This window comes from Saccopteryx leptura, chromosome 2 (genome assembly GCF_036850995.1).
Source record: "Saccopteryx leptura isolate mSacLep1 chromosome 2, mSacLep1_pri_phased_curated, whole genome shotgun sequence".
NCBI lineage: Eukaryota > Metazoa > Chordata > Mammalia > Chiroptera > Emballonuridae > Saccopteryx > Saccopteryx leptura.
The window spans coordinates 341,258,096-341,274,985 of NC_089504.1; the positions used below are offsets into that span (position 1 = coordinate 341,258,096).

Sequence of the window (16,890 nt, forward strand, 5' to 3'; positions counted from 1 at the left end):
GATCCTTTATCGTATTACCTCATTGCTACAGAGCACTTGCCCCACAAAGGGGCCCCGGGTTTGGGCCACTGTGAGCTCAGGGAATTCATCTATCCACCCATCCATCCATTTATTTATTTAGTTAAAAAAAAATATATATATATATATATATTAGACAAACATGCGTCAGGGCATCAGGGCTGGGCCTTGTGTCCAGCAAGGCAATAGAACTTGTCCAGGGTCGTAGCTGTGTGTTCAAGGTCACAGAGCCAGAAGCAGAATGTAGTGTGGTTAACCCACTTATGCTTTTTCTTCAGTGACTTTCTCACCCTGGGTCAGGTAAATTTGAAGATACATAGGAAGGAGGGCACAATGGTGGTAAGTGAAACAAAGTCTCAGCATGAAGACCCCATTCATTCATCTATTTATCCCTTCAGAAAACACACATTGGGCCCTGGCTCTGCCAGGCTGTGCAGCAGGGGAAGTCAAACTGCATGAGATGCTATTCTTGCCCTCAGACAGGGAGCTCACAGCCCAGGTTTGGAGATGGTGAAAGGCAAGAGAGTTCTGAGTCCAAGTGGGGACAACCTCACAAGTTTGCTTCAGGAACCATCAGTCAGATGGGGAGAAACAATTCCTGCCCCTCCCCAGAGGGAGACCCTCTCTGGTGGTGAACACATAGTTTGTTTGTTTTTATCGCAGAATGACCTCTTTCTGATGAGGGACACTCAGCTTGTCCCAGCAGAGTTCCCAGTCGGATAGGGGTACAGTCCTTGGTCCTGAGGAGTTCCCAGGCTGACCCAGCTCTTGCCCTAGGAGATAGCCATCTGCTGGGGGAGTCACAGAGCCCATCCTCAGGGAGCTCCCAGCCACACAGGAGGCGGGCTGCTTCTATCCACGCATTACAAATAGGGAGAAGACGTGCAGATCAAAACGGAACCCACTTACATTAAACTGAGTTAACAAGTCTGCCGGTCTTTCTGTAAAGCAAGGATATTTTCAACACGCAAAGGCCAGAGAGGCAGGAGAGTTGTGGACAAGCGGAAGAGGGGAAGGAGCCTTCCTCCCTCTTCTCTCCTCCCTCCAGAAGGGCATTTCTGGAAGTCTCCAGTTCCTCTGGGGCCTGGGCAGCTGCTCTGTGTATCCAAGTTTGTCAACTCTTCAGCTGTCACTCTGCTCCCAAAATAGCTGTGGTGGGGGAGGGAGAGGAGGTTGTTTGTCTGGGATGGAGGTGGAGAGGGGCAATTTAGCTGTGCTTAGGAAAGGGGATTTGCTGGGGGGTGCCCGTACCTTCTGGATTTTTCTCTCACTCTTTGGGGTATGAGTGCTTGAGCCCCCAGGACTGCCCCTGAGCAGGGTGCTGGGGCAGAAGTTAGTCAGCACCTCCACGTGGTACTGACTGTCCAGTCTGGGGAGGAGGAAGGCTCTGAGTATCAATGACAGACTCCAGGGGCACCTGCCCCTGTGGCCAAATATGGTCTGGAGCCATGGGCAGGGGAGATAAAGTCTCCTGGGTTGGGGCTGGCAGGGGCAGACTGAGGCTGGCTGGCTGAGGGTTCACACCGGAGCTTGGAGGAGCTGTGTCACAGGAAGACAGACCGAGAGCATTATCCTTGTGAAAAAGTGAGCCAGTAGAAATGTTTCTTGGTCTGGGGAAAAGGGGGACCGGCAAGAACTTTTAAGGTCTGCAAAGAGAGTTCAGGCCTTTGGCGCGGGGGCCTCACCTGCTCAGCTGAGAGGGACAGAGAGGGAGGCACAGGGACTCTGAGACCCCCTCAACACGGGCCATGCTCCGAACAAATGCTGTAATGTTCTTCTGGGTAAAGGATTTGGGGGTGTTGGGCGCAGGGGCCTTCCAGGTAGAATCCTCGCCTTCCATTCTGGTGGGAGGGGACCCTGGAGCTCCAGACCTCGAGCCAGGAGTTCAGCCCTGGGTCTGATGGCCAGACAGAGCTGTTCTGTCCCGACAGATGGCGGAGGCAGAAGCTGTGCAGCTGAAGGAGGAAGGGAACCGGCTCTTCCAGCTCCAGGAGTACAAGGCTGCGACAAAGAGCTACAGCCAGGCCCTGAAGCTGGCCAAGGATAAGGCCCTGCTGGCCACGCTCTATCGGAACCGGGCGGCCTGTGGCCTGAAAACGGTCCGGGGCAGGGCGGGGGGCTGAGGGCCGGGCTGGGATGCAGGGGCGTGGAGGCAGATCCCTCGTCCTGATAGGTGTCATCCATCCTCCATCACCCCAGTCCTCTCACCTGAACCCTCAGGCTGGAGAAGGGCCTCTTTCTCTGCTTTCCTAGACCCACTGCCTGACCCACTCCTGTCTCCCCCAGACGGGACCTGGCATCAAGCCAGGGGCTTTTCATGTGTCATTGTGTGACATCTTGATAACAGCAGGTGAGGCAGCTGCTGTCATGCACATACTGCAGATAATTCTTATCTCAAGGCTCGGAGGGTTCAATAAATTGCCCAAGATCTCTCAGGTAGTTAGTAGCAGAGCCCAAAGTCAAACCCAAGTTGGCCTGATGCCAAAGCTGGCCCACTTCGCACGGCCAGTGAGGGGCCGTCCCCTGCCTGGGCTTCTGACAGCTCCCAGCAAGGGCTCTCCTTTCCCATGGGGACCCTCTCAGGCTGTCTGTGCACTGGGCCCATACTAACCAAGTCTTCTTTCCTTCTCTTTCTCAGGAGAGCTATGTGCAGGCGGCTTCAGATGCCTCAAGAGGTGGGCCACCCTCCTTCACCACTGCCCCCACTCTGCATCCCTCTTTTGTCTAAAAGGCTCTTGACACTCAAGGAGTTACAAATTGAGTAAACTTCATCCTAGACATTGTGGGCGGGACTTCCTTTGTGCCATGCACCCCTAGAGAGAGTTGGAGTAGGCTTTTAGTATATGTGCTGCCAAAAGGAGCACTGGAGTGGTTTCTTTTCTTAAGAGATTGCTTCTGGAAATCTTTTCTTGTTTGTTTGTGTTCTTTATTTTGTTTTGTTTTGTTTTTTAGAGAGAGAGAGAGAGAGACAGGCAGGCAGACAGGAAGGGAGAGAGATGAGAAGCACCAATTCTTCGTTGCAGCACCTTAGTTATTCATTGATTGCTTTCTCATATATGCCTTGACCCTGGGGGGCTCCAGCCGAGTGACCCCTTGCTCAAGCCAGCAACCTTGGGTTCAAGCCAATGACCATAGGGTCATGTCTATGATCTCACGCTCAAGCTGAGTGAGCCTGCACTCAAACCAGATGAGCCCACACTCAAACTGGTGACCTCCGGTTTCAAACCTGGGTACTTAGCATCCCAGCTCAATACTCTGTCCACTACGCCCCTGGAAATCTTTGTCATGGTAATGACACACATACCCCTTTGTTGTAAATTAGGATATTCTCACGGGGATCCTAGAACCAGGTCCTTCAGCCCAGTGCACTCCCTGGGGGCCTGGCTTCTTCTGGGGAAGAAGGAGGCACTAACCTGTTTCACAGACACTAGGAGAAATAAACATAAATAAAAAGCATAAGTAAGTTAATATTCTTTTAAATGCATGATTAAAATGTAAAGACTTCTCTTGGCGGCAGATCTGTGCTGGGTTTTGATCTGGTTACCATTCTTTTAGGAGAAACACATAGCCTGGAATAAGTTCAGAAGAGGGGAGGCCCAGCTGGGGAGGGGACTGGCAACACATCCTGTAAAGAGCAGTCAAGGGAAGTGGCAATTTTTAGTTCAGAAAAGGCAACTCCCCGGTGGGACAGAGATCTGCCTTCCAAATCCCTAAAAAGCAAAAGCTGTCACAAGGAAAAAAAGATTGAATTTCCTCTCACGGGTTCCAGGGCTGAACTTAAGACAAAAGGGCAAAGTTACAGAGAGATCTATTTCAGGTAGGAAAAGGGAAGGGCTTTACGATGGAGCTGCCTGGCTGCCTTGAGAAGGAGAAAGCTCCCCACTGCTTGTGGTATGCAAGCACCAGCTGGATGAACTCTTGGCAGGGATCATCATGTAGCAGATTCTGGAGCATCAAAAGTTGGACAAGATGACCTTTAAACTCCCTTCCAACCTTAAGACTGTGGTTTTTACACTCACCCTACCAAAGGCAAGACTTGCGCCAGATAGTCCACATCAGTGGGTAATCTCTAAGGAAGAGGTGAGGGTAGTGGCAAGCAGAAAGGAAGGTGGTCTACAGCCCGGCCCCCTAAGGCCCTGTCTGTCGCCCTTGCTAGCCATTGACATCAACTCCTCGGACATCAAGGCTCTGTATCGGCGATGCCAGGCACTGGAGCACCTGGGGAAGTTGGACCAGGCCTTCAAGGACGTGCAGCGCTGTGCCACCCTCGAGCCACGGAACCAGAACTTCCAGGAGACCCTGCGGAGGCTCAATACTAGTATCCAGGAGAAGGTGAACCTGACCGCTTCCCACATTCCCACCTCCCCACATTCCTAGGAGGGACAGGTTAGAGAAGCAGGACATCACTGCAAGTTTAGCCCTACCTCCACACACTTGGATGGAGCGGAAACGTGGCACAGGCAGGTACCGCAGAACAGCCGAGCGGGTACACTGTCTGTGAGTGGTCAGAGATGCTTGTGTAAGGGTTCGAGGCAGCCAGATTAGAAAGTGGATCTTTTACATTCCAGATGGAGGTGCTGGGGTTTTTAAAATTGCAACTTTTCCTCTTTCTAGGAGGATAAAAGCAGCATGAGATACCTAGGAACAGGGGAAGGGGATTGGTGGCAGATAGAGGGGAGTCAGGAGCGGGTAGGACAGGAAATCTTTTCTAGGAAAATAGAGTCAAGTGGGAAGAACTTGGACCAGAGGTGAGGAATCCAGTAACCTTGTCCTGCCTCAGCTACCGATTTTCTGAGGGACCCCCCGGGGTGTCAGTTTCCCCTCTTAGGAGCAGGAGGATAACCGATCACTCAGCTCCTGGCTCTAAGACTCAGTAACTCCTGTGTGCCTGGGGCAGCCCCATGGTGGGGCCCCCGGTGGGACCACTGTCCAGAATGTAGATGCAGGACTGAGGAAATGCAAACTAGGGAGTGATCAAAGAAGGGGCGGTGTATGAGAGACCCCTTCCTCCCCTAAAGGCCAGGATGGAAATAGGAGGGAGTGTGGACCAGCACAACAAGGTAGTGGGCGGTACAGAAGGAGCTGGTGCAATGGGAGATGATGATTAATGTGGCCATTTTATGGAAGCTTCAGAGCAGTGGGTTTGGGGTTGTGAGGGATGAGACATTGTGAGGGATGAGACATCTAAATAGTGGTTTTTTTTGTTTTTTGTGGGTTTTTTTTTGTATTTTTCTGAAGCTGGAAACGGGGAGAGACAGTCCGACAGACTCCCGCATGCACCCGACCGGGATCCACCCGGCACGCCCACCAGGGGGCGATGCTCTGCCCCTCTGGGGCGTCGCTCTGTTGCAACCAGAGCCACTCTAGCGCCTGGGGCAGAGGCCAAGGAGCCGTCCCCAGCGCCCGGGCCATCCTTGCTCCAATGGAGCCTCGGCTGGGCTGCGGGAGGGGAAGAGAGAGACAGAGAGGAAGGAGAGGGGGAGGGGTGGAGAAGCAGATGGGCGCCTCTCCTGTGTGCCTTGGCCGGGAATCGAACCCGGGACTTCTGCACACCAGGCCGACGCTCTACCACTGAGCCAACCAGCCAGGGCCTAAATAGTGGTTTTAATTGCTTGAGGAGCTACTTTAAAACTGCTTCAGATTTCTGATCCTGGAGGCATGTTTCTATTTCAGTACATATTTAAATATCTAACAATTGACTGTATACTACATTCCAAAATTGGGGTGATGACCCCTTGCCTTCCAAGACTAGCGATAACCAAATGGGATAGTGAATGTAACTAGATCGTAAGCTTTGTGGGGCAAGGACTTGATTTTGTTAGTCATCCTATCCCTAGCATCTAAGCATCTACAACAGTGCCTGGCACATAGTAGATGTTCAGTAAACATTTATTGAATGAATGAATGAATGAATAACAGTGCAGGAGCCCAGCTATTTATGGAGATGAACTTCATGTGAAGACAACTGAAATGTGGACCTCTGCCTCCTTCCTTCCCCACTCCCTCCTCCTTCCTCAGCTCAATGTGCAGTTCTCCACAGACTCCAGGGTGCAGAAGATGTTTGAGATCCTCCTGGACGAAAACACGGAAGCTGATAGGCTGGAGAAGGTGAGGCATATTAACACTTTCAAGAGTTTATTTGTGCCCTGGCCAGAGATTAGATCCACAGCCTTTATGAATAGGGATGATGCGCCCACAAACAGAGCTATCTGGCCAGGGTGGGCAAAATCAACTTGAATCAGGCAATGTCAAAACAGGAAGTGGTTAGGAGAGCTCCACCCTACCAGAGCTAGGGCAAAGACAAAGAAAACAGGTAGAAGCAAAGCAAGGAAATTATTTGATTGGCTATAGTTTAAGCAGTGTATAATTTGGGAAAGCCTAGTTGGCTGTGATTGGTTGTTCTTAAGTTTGGACTTCTTAACCTTGAAGCTTACAGGCTTAGGTTTTGGTTGGCTTAGGTAGGCTGTGAAGGCACTAAAACCACCTTGGTCTAATGGCCTCTTCGTTCAATTAATTTAACACTTCTCTACCTTTTTTAAGTCCTTATCCATAAACACATACATATACACAGTTTTTTTTGTTTGTTTGTTTGTTTTTGTTTGTTTTTTTACAGAGTCAGAGAGAGAGGGATAGATAGGGACAGACAGACAGGAACAAAGAGAGATGAGAAGCATCAATCATCAGTTTTTCATTGTGACACCTTAGTTGTTCATTGATTGCTTTCTCATATGTGCCTTGACCATGGGCCTTCAGCAGACTGAGTAACCCCTTGCTCAAGCCAGCGAGTTTGGGTCCAAGCTGGTGAGCTTTTTGCTCAAGCCAGATGAGCCTGTGCTCAAGCTGGCAACCTCGGGGTCTCGAACCTGGGTCCTTCTGCATCCCAGTCCGACGCTCTGTCCACTGCACCACTGCCTGGTCAGGCCATATACACAGTTTTATTTTAATATAAGTGCAAAGTTAAACTTACGATTCTGCTTCTGCTTACCACTGTTTTTTTTCTTCCAATTTGCTCGGTAGTCTTTTTATTTCTGTCTTTAATGACTGCAATATGTTTCATCAACTTGGGCTTTATGCAAATTACCGTGTCTTTCTTTTGAATTATGTTCTTGGGCTATGTTTCCAGGAGTTAGATTATAGGGCAAAAAAAAAATAAAGATGTTTTGAAGACCCGGTTCTTAAGCCAGACCCTGCATTTGGCCCATGGCCAAGACCTCAGGAGCCAAACCTCCCTCCTGACCTTCATCGTCTCTTCCCTCTTTCAGGCTGCCAACAACCTCATTGTACTGGGCCGAGAAGAAGCAGGGGCAGAAAAGATCTTCCAGAACAATGGTGTGGCCCTGCTTCTGCAGCTGATGGACACTAAGAGGGTTGAGCTGGTGTTGGCTGCGGTGCGGACCCTGTCGGCCATGTGCAGTGGCCACCGCGCTAGGGTGAGGGCCCGGTGAGGGGCGTTTGGCATGAATAGCTGCCCATTGGAAGACCTGGAGGGTGACGTGGGCAGGGTGTGGCTGTCCCAAACAGACCCTGATACAAAGTCTAAAATGTCCCCTCCAACTTTGGTTGTATGGTCCCAGATTCCACAGAGATTGCTTTTCTGTTTTCCCTCTGAGCTGAAAATGGGTCTATGCAACGATAAGTTTATTAACATTTGTTTTCTAAGGAAGAGCTGAATGCAAAGGCTATGAGAATGTACACTTTTTCATACTAAATCTTCAAAATCCAGTGTGTATTTTACACTTACCGCGCGTCTCAATGTGAACTCACCACATGACAAAGGCTCAATGACTCCCTGTGGTCAGTGGCTCTAAACCTCTGGAAAGGGGCATGGCTTGTGTCAAGGGCATTCCCAGACCATGGGCCATAAGGCACTGGTTCCCTGGGCATATGTTCCTATTGCATGAGGTGATTATTTCCAACTCCCTAACCTGCATGGCAGCTGGAAGGGAGGGGCACAGAGCTGACTGCGGTTTGTGGGGGTCTAGGCCACAGTGATTCTCCATGCAGTCCGCATAGACCGAATCTGTAGCCTCATGGCAGTGGAGAATGAGGAGATGTCTCTGGCTGTCTGCAACCTGCTCCAGACCATCACTGACTCTCTGTCGGGGGAGGACAAGCGGGAGCATCGAGGGAAAGAGGAGGCCTTGGTTCTAGGTAGGGGACAGTCTTCAGGTCTGGTTTCTGGTGGGGGGGGGAGGGCTACGGAGAGTCAGTTACCAACTCGGACTGGGAATTGCTTGTAGGGGGAGGTGGCCTGCTTTTATTTTCATACTTATTTTCTGCTTGTAATAGTAACAGATGCAGAGCGGTGTTATGTACAGTAACTTAAAGGTAGAAGCAAACTAGGTGTCCATCAACAGATGAGTAGATAAACAGTATGTAGTAAATATTTACTCAGCTTTAAAAAGAAAGGAATACTCTGGTTTCTCTTCAAATCGCATAAATTTTTTGCCTTTTACTAAAAAGAAAGGAAATTCTGGCGCATGATACCACATGGATGAACCTTGAGGACATTATACTAAGTGAAATAAGTCAGTCACAAAAAGACAAGTACAGTATGATTCCCCGTACATGCAGATTCTAAAGTTGTCACGCTCAGAGAAAGGGGGAGCAGCGTGGCAGCTGCCAGGGCTGGGTCGGAGGCAACAAAGAGTTATTTGACGTGTACAGTTTCTGTTTGGGAAGGTGGAGAAGTTTTAGAGATGGATGGTGATGAGGGTGGCACAACAATGTGAATGTACTTAAAACCATGGAACTGTATGCTTCAAAATGGTTAAAATGATCATTTTATTTTATGTATAGTTTACTACAGTTTTATTTTTATTTTTATTTTATTTTATTTTTTTATTTATTCATTTTTAGAGAGGAGAGAGAGAGAGATAGAGAGGGAGAGAGAGGAGAGACAGAGAGAGAGAGAGAGAGAGAGAGAGAGAGAGAGAGAGAAGGGGGGAGGAGCTGGAGGCATCAACTCCCATATGTGCCTTGACCAGGCAAGCCCAGGGTTTTGAACTGGCGACCTCAGCATTTCTAGGTCGACGCTTTATCCACTGCGCCACCACAGGTCAGGCAGTTTACTACAGTTTTAAAAAGAAACAGAGGCTTATTGGAGAAATTTGGGAAAATTTAGAACTATGTAAAGATGACAAAAACCCTGTAATCACTTTTCCAGATAACCTTTTGGCTCTCTAGCCAGATAAATATCTATGTATCAAAATTGAAATTTGACTACAGATAGCTTTGTGTTTTCTTCTTCATTGACCATTATGTTAATACTACATACCTTCTTTGCGAGGTAGCGAGCTAGTAAATATCTCTGCTAAAAAATTCTATGTATTGATTTCAAATCTATCTCCCTGTGGCATCCACCCACCTCTGGTCCCAATTTTGCCCCCTGCAGGCTTATAGAATAAGTCTGTTACCTCACATGACATACCTTTATCTGAAAACAAGCTGTCATGTCCACTTTCGTCTTTCCTTCTCTGGTTAGAGAGCCTCATTCTCTTATCATTTATTTATGACATGGTCTGGGAAGCTTTCCTTTCTGCCTGCCTGCCTTTGGGCTCCAACCTAGAATAAGAACAAAAGTCTCCAAGTCTCAGAGAGGTCAGACAGAGCAAAGCAGGAAAATGCATTTGTCTTTTATGATTCCCAGTGGGCAGGGGGGAGGTCCTGGCTTCCCAGACGAGAGGCTTGAATTCAGGCTCCCCGCCTACCTGCACCTGTGGGGAGCGAGATGTCTGTAAGGAGTATAAATTTCCCTCCTGAAAAACATTTTATTAAATCAGTTTATTAAAAACTACACAAAGCGGCCCTGGCCGGTTGGTTCAGTGGTAGAGCGTCGGCCTGGCGTGCGGAAGTCCTGGGTTCGATTCCCGGCCAGGGCACACAGGAGAGGTGCCCATCTGCTTCTCCACCCCTCCCCCTCTCCTTCCTCTCTGTCTCTCTCTTCCCCTCCCGCAGCCGAGGCTCCATTGGAGCAAAAGATGGCCCGGGCGCTGGGGATGGCTCCTTGGCCTCTGCCCCAGGCGCTAGAATGGCTCTGGTCACAACAGAGCGACGCCCCGAGGGGCAGAGCATCGCCCCCTGGTGGGCGTGCCGGGTGGATCCCTGTCGGGCGCATGCGGGAGTTTGTCTGACTGCCTCCCCGTTTCCAGCTTCGGAAAAATACAAAAACAAAAACAAAAAAACTACACAAAGCATCCCTGGATTGCTGCCAATCTTTACCTGGAATGGAGAGGTTTTTAAGAACCAGTGCTGTTCAAGGATGGAAAGGGACGTCATAGAGGTCAATGCTCAGAGTGGGTGGAGGATCCCCAAATATCGTCCAAGGATTCCCCCCACCTTTTTTTTAGTGAGAAGGGCAGTACTATACTCCCCTGGGAAATTCCAGTAGCCAAAAAGCAGTAGATTTGATATTTCCAGAGCCCTTCTAGAAGATTCTTTCATTCCTGGTCCTAAATGCCCGAGGCTCCCTCGTCCTCTCCATTTATCCCTGTTTTCTCCTTCCTCAGACACCAAGAAGGACCTGAAACAGATCACCAGTCACCTGCTCGACATGCTGGTCAGTAAGAAGGTGTCTGGTCAGGGCAGAGATCAGGCCCTCAACCTGCTCAACAAGAACGTCCCCAGGAAAGACCTCTCCGTTCACGACAACTCACGTACCATCTACGTGGTAGATAACGGTGAGTCTGGGTGGGGCCGGGGTTTGCTCCAGCCTTTCCAGTGGGCCCAGGGGACCTTGCACTGAGTAGGAGGTGGAAGAGACTTGGCTCTTGTGTGGGAGAAGTCTTTAGTCCCAAATGAAAAGGCAGGAAGGAGCATTAGCGTACTAGGGTCTGAATGGCGGAGGGGAATGTTTGTGATGACAGAGCCGCTGCCATCTGTCCCTCAGGCCTGAGGAAGATCCTGAAGGTGGTGGGGCAGGTTCCAGATCTTCCATCCTGCCTGCCCCTGACAGACAACACCCGCATGCTGGCCTCCATCCTCATCAACAAGCTCTATGACGACCTGCTCTGTGACCCGGAGCGCGATCACTTCCGCAAGATCTGTGAGGAGTACATCACGTGAGTTTCCTGGAGGCCTTGTGGGTCGGCCCCTGCATTAGCTGTAGGACAAATTACCCCCAAGCTTAGCAGCTCAAAGCAATAGTAACCACTTATTATAATAAGACAGCGATTTGGGAGTGACTCGGCTGGGTGGTTCTGGCTTTGGGGTTCTGTTGAAGTTACTGTCTCATGTTGGCCTGGGCTGCAGTCATCTGAAGGCTTGACTGAGGTTGGAAGATCTGCTTCCAAGATGGCGCCCCACATGGTTGGCACATTAGTGCTGGCTGTTGGCAGGAGGCTTTGATTCTTCCCTGTATAAACCTCTCCTCATGGTAGCTGGCTTCTGAGTGCTCCAAGAGAGAGCAAGGTGGAAGTGGCAATGCCTTCCACAACCTAGCTTCAGAAGTCACACAACACCACCCCCACTGTATCCCATTCACTAGAAGCAAGTCATTAAGTCTAGTCTGTGTTTAAGAGGAAAGAATTAGGTTCTACCTTTTGCAGGGAGGTATGTCAAAATATTTTTGGACATACGTTAGGCCTACCACAGTTTCCTACAGTTGAAAGAAACAGACCTTAGCTTGTCAAGGAGGGAGACCGGGCTCTGTCGAGATTAAGAACTGTGTGGCCTTAGAGAGGCCTAGACGGGGGCTGGGCCCTCAGCTGCTGGAGTTCCTGGGTCTTCTCACTGCCACTCCATCACCGTCGTGACTCAAGTGCTCCCTCTGTGTCTTTTTCTCTTTATGTGTCTTCTCCCTTCTCCTCCCACTGCTACATGACGTTTTAATCTTTTATTTCAATGACCCTCATGCTTGTATAAGATTCAGATTTCTGGAACCTGCCCTTGACTCGGTTGTCTGGGGTGTGGCTCAGGAAGTTGCATTTTTAAAAAGCATCCGGATGAGTCTTGGGAAGGTAAAGACCCTGCCTTCACTCTCCTTTCCTTCGTCCATTCCAGGGTTTGGCATGCTTTTCTGGTAAAGGGCCAGAGAATAAATATTTTAGGTTTTGTGGGACAGGTAGGTCTCTACTGCACATAAGCAAACTAACTAACCTTTAAAATGTAAAAATCGACCCTGGCTGGTGGCTCAGTGGATAGAGCATTGGGCTGGCATATGGAGGTTCTGAGTTCAATTCCTGATCAGGGCACACAAGAGAAGCAACTATCTGCTTCTCCCCCCTTCCTCTCCCCCTTCTCTCTCTCTTCTCCTCCCGTAGCCAGGGGCTCGATTGGTTCGAGCATCAGCCCTGGGCACTGAGGATAGCTCGGTTGGTCTGAGCATTGGTTCCAGACAGGGTTTGCCGGGTGGATCCTGGTAAGGCCCCTATGGAGTCTGTATTACTACCTTCCCTCCTCTCACTTAAAAAAAAAAAAAAAAGTGAAAACCATTCTCAGCTTCTCAGATTTGGCCTGCAGCCCACACCCTCACCTGATAGGGGAAGGGCCCGGGAGCGGACAGGGGAGTGACTGGTTCAGGCTCCGCTGCGACTCAGCCACACTGCAGAGAGATGCAGTGCGCCAGGCATCACGAGGTCCTTCTGTGTTGTGGTTGTTGTACCCACCAGACACTCCAGCTGCTGGGAAGCCTGGTGGCTGACATTTCTCACCTGTCACCTCTCTTCAGGACTTGTCTCAGTTGAGGACAGTTGCTTCATCCTTTCCAAGGTAGTTAGCATCCAATGACTTGTCCCTCACTTCAGCGTGGAACAACTTTGGGTGTCTCAGCTCTAGAACTCTTCACAGGCTGAGGCTTTGTCAGGATGCGTGCAGCCCAACATCTTCCTATGTCCAATCCTGCTTTCTTATTTTCCTCAAGAGGTGTTGATCCCAAGAGCTCTCCCTCATAAACTTCCTGCATTTCAATCCCTGTCTCAGAGAGTGCTGCTTGGGGATCACAACCCCTGGCACATCTGTTATGTCACTTACCTTCATCGTAACTCTGCAAAGTAGTTCTACTATTCTTAGTTTCCAGATCAAGAAGTTGAGACTCAGAGAGGTTCGGTGAATTTCCCAAGGTCACAGAGCACATGAGTGTTGAATCCAGGATACAAATCCAAATCTGTCTGCCCCCAAATCTCACACTCTTTCCATCCCACCACCCCAGTCCAGTTCTCTTACCAACCCCTGCTTTCCCTTTTAGGGGCAAGTTTGACCCCCAGGACATGGACAAGAATGTGATTGCCATCCAGACGGTGTCAGGGATCCTGCAGGGCCCCTTTGACCTGGGCAACCAGCTGCTGGGGCTGAAAGGTGTGATGGAGATGATGGTAGCGCTGTGTGGCTCAGATCGCGAGGCCGACCAGCTGGTGGCCGTGGAGGCCCTCATCCATGCCTCCACCAAGCTCAGCCGCGCCACATTCATCATCACCAATGGCGTGTCGCTGCTCAAAGAGATCTACAAGACCACCAAAAATGAGAAGATCAAGATTCGCACACTGGTGGTAAGTGGGCTCGGTACCAGACACCATTCCAGGCATCAGGGACTTCAGGATGAATGAAGCGTAGCCCCTATCTTTGAGCAGAGCACACTCTGAGGGCACCATGGGCCCCTGCGGAGCAGGGTGACATGCAGGAGCCTGTGAGAACATAGATTCAGAATGGTGAATCCTGCTGTCTAACCTTCCACACCTCCATGCTTCTGAATGGCACTAACACTGATGGGCTTTATTCAGCAAGTGTTTTTAGAGCCAACTCCAAAAATTCAGTTTGTTTCATCAATCAGTTTCTGTATGGCACAATCAAACCTGGTTCAATTTTTCTATCTTCACTTTACAGAAATTACTTTCATTGACCTTTTCCTTGTAAACAATTATAGTGAGGATTTGAGTCATTGATCTTTTATTGTGTGTGTGTGTGTGTGTGTGTGTGTGTGTGTGTGTGTGTGTGTGTGACAGAGACAGAGAGAGAGACAGAGAGAGGAACAGATAGGGACAGAGAGACAGGAAGAGAGAGAAATGAGAAGCATCAATTCTTTGTTGTGGCTCCTTAGTCTCCTTATTTGTTCATCAATTGGTTTCTCATATGTGCCTTGACCAGGGGAGAGCTACAGCAGAGCGAGTGACCCCTTGCTCAAGCCAGCGATCTTGGGCTTCAAGCCAGTGACCTCTGGGCTTAAGCCAGTGACCATGGGGTCATGTGTATGATCTCACGCTCAAGCCAGAGACCCCACGCTCAAGCTGGTAAGCCTGTGCTCAAGCTGGTGAGCCCAAGCTCAAGCTGGTGACCTGGGGTTTCGAACCTGGGTCTCCTGGGTCCCAGTCTGATGATCCATCCACTGCGCCACTGCCTGATCAGGCTCATTGATCTTTTTTTGTATCAATTTTTTTGAAAACTAATTTTAGCTGCTGCCATTGTGAGTTTTCTCTTCTGGAAGACTTTTTATTTATTTATTTTTCTAACAATAGTCCAAATTTCCTGAGTAAAATTCTGTACATCTGAATTTGTTATCCACAAACTATCATTTCTTTGATGGTTTCTGTGCTCTGACAAGTTTCACCATTGCAGTTTCAGGTATGATTAATATTTTCTCATGTTGATTTTTCAAAATAGCCAACACAAAACATCTGTGGGGTCAAACGGTGAGGGAAGGGGTTAAAAAGCTCCAGCTTTGGGGGCATTTACCTTTGCCTGGAAGCCTCAGGGAAGGCATCTCAGAAGAGGTGATGCCTGAGCTGAGTTTTGTAGTACACATAGAGGTTTATCCAGGCAAAGAAAAGGGCAAAATGTTCCAGCCAGAGGGACCTGTTCGAGCAAGGCACTGCTCCCAAGCCTTGGTGTCTCTGATCCTTCAAATGTCTCCTGTCCCACCTCCTCCACAGGGACTCTGTAAGCTCGGCTCTGCAGGTGGCACAGACTACGGTCTCAGGCAGTTTGCTGAAGGGTCAACGGAGAAGCTGGCCAAACAGTGTCGCAAGTAAGGGGGTCCTGTTTCCTGAGGCCTGTCACCTTCTCTCTCGCCTGTGGCCTAGTGTACAGCACATTGTGCAAGGCCCCTCACCTGCTCCCCACCATCCTGAAATGGCTCCACGGTCCTGACCCGAGCCCTGGCTCCCTTCCCCGGCACCCTCCCTCCCCAATTCCAGGTGGCTGTGCAACGCGTCCATAGACACCCGGACCCGGCGGTGGGCGGTGGAGGGTCTGGCCTACCTCACACTGGATGCTGATGTGAAGGATGACTTTGTCCAGGACATTCCTGCCCTGCGGGCCATGTTTGAGCTGGCCAAGGCAAGTATGGCCCTGACCTCTGACCTCAGGAAAGATCTGGATTCAGGCTCACTGAGCCTGAGAAATTGGACCCCTGGGTCCTTATCCTGTCAGTACCCTCTACACCCCGTGTAAACCTGGATCAGTCATTTCCCTCTCTCTCGCCCTCATTTTACCTGACTACAAAATGGGCTCGCAACTCTTCATGCCTCCAGGCAGTGGGAAGAGGAACAAGAGGATGGTATTCTTTCCTGGGAGCCACAGGTCTGAAGGAACGAGCCTCTTCTGGGCCCCCTCTCTCCTTCCAGCCCCTTTCAGACTTCTCTCCTCTTCCTTTTCATCACTGAAGGGGGGAAGTGTAGGAGAGTTTGCCCAGGCCAGACCAGAGGGTGCCTGGCACCCAGCCCGCCCTCATCCCATGCCACCCCAGGGAAGGTAGGCATACTATGCGAAAGTATGTTGGCCTGAACTTTTCAAAGAGGCGCAAAGCCAGGGGTGTATGCAGGGACTCTCGTCCATGCTTTCAGGGGTGCTGCTGAGTGCAGGGCCCGTTCCTCTCCCTCTGTGCTGCTCGTACTTCTCCGAGCTGAGCTGTGTCAGCCACATACTCTGCCCAAACCAACTTGTGGGCCATGTGAGGGAGCCATCTTGGAAGCAGAAGTTTGTTCTAAAGTTTCCATTCTGTCTCTACTCTCCTATACGCCTATCCCGTGCCTCCAGACCTCCGACAAGACCATTCTGTACTCAGTGGCCACCACCCTGGTGAACTGCACCAACAGCTACGATGTCAAGGAGGTCGTCCCTGAGCTCGTACAGCTTGCCAAGTTCTCCAAGCAGCACGTGCCCGAGGAGCACCCTAAGGTGGGGATGGGGACATCCCGGGGTGGGATTCTGTGCCACCAGACCTCCAGAGAGGTCGAAAGAAAAGATTGTGATGTCAGGGTGCTGTGTGAGTGTGTATAGGAGAATTTGGCATTAAGGTAAACCTAAGATAAGAATGGTAAATTTCTTCCACTAGGTGGCGATCATGTTTTTTCTTATTTTAATGTTCTATCTTGGAGAGGGTGGGAGGGGGTGGGGGGAAGTCAGGAACCCAACAATTTGTAGCCTGAAAAAACAAACAGAGCCATGATGAACGTTTTGCAGCTGATGTTGTTGATTTCATAAAATTATCTGCATTTTATGTTCCCAACATACAAGACTTTTATTTTCTGGGAAATCTGGATTTGGGGATATGGGTGCCAAGTAGGAAAAGTGGGAGAAAGAGGGACGTGGATCAACAGTCGTCAGGATGTCACAGACCCCCTTGAGGCCCTCCCCCTATGATTCCCTGCACAGAATGGTACATTTTGTATGTGGTTTGCATATGAATATATACGCATCATATTTCCAGCCAGTAAAACATTTAGATTTTAAAAATGATTGAGTAATATAACCATGTTGCAAAACGGTGGGGAGTAAAGAAATTAACCACTTGCAACGACATCATGGCCCCTGACCACTCTTGGCATTTGGGTGTGTTACTTTATCTACCAGAGGCTTTTCTTTCCCTTCTCTCTATGCACCTTTTTCCTTTTGATAGTTATAATCGGAATGCACTTATCATTTGGTATCCAATTTGAGAAA

At 49.7% G+C, this 16,890-nt stretch overlaps 1 protein-coding gene across 1 annotated transcript in view; it reads left to right on the forward strand.

Moving 5' to 3' along the window:
• The first annotated feature begins 1,501 nt into the window (after positions 1–1,501).
• The window catches only part of UNC45B (unc-45 myosin chaperone B), a 29,269-nt gene continuing 13,880 nt past the window's right edge, over positions 1,502–16,890 (forward strand). Inside the window, exons 1-13 of the mRNA XM_066363863.1 lie at positions 1,502–1,602; positions 1,950–2,117; positions 2,657–2,693; positions 4,175–4,350; positions 6,037–6,126; positions 7,281–7,448; positions 8,001–8,169; positions 10,527–10,697; positions 10,907–11,078; positions 13,202–13,502; positions 14,880–14,974; positions 15,144–15,285; positions 15,985–16,125. Coding sequence (XP_066219960.1) covers positions 1,950–2,117; positions 2,657–2,693; positions 4,175–4,350; positions 6,037–6,126; positions 7,281–7,448; positions 8,001–8,169; positions 10,527–10,697; positions 10,907–11,078; positions 13,202–13,502; positions 14,880–14,974; positions 15,144–15,285; positions 15,985–16,125 — 1,830 coding nt within the window. The 5' untranslated portion in view covers positions 1,502–1,602. The remainder of the gene's footprint in view (positions 1,603–1,949; positions 2,118–2,656; positions 2,694–4,174; positions 4,351–6,036; positions 6,127–7,280; positions 7,449–8,000; positions 8,170–10,526; positions 10,698–10,906; positions 11,079–13,201; positions 13,503–14,879; positions 14,975–15,143; positions 15,286–15,984; positions 16,126–16,890) is intronic.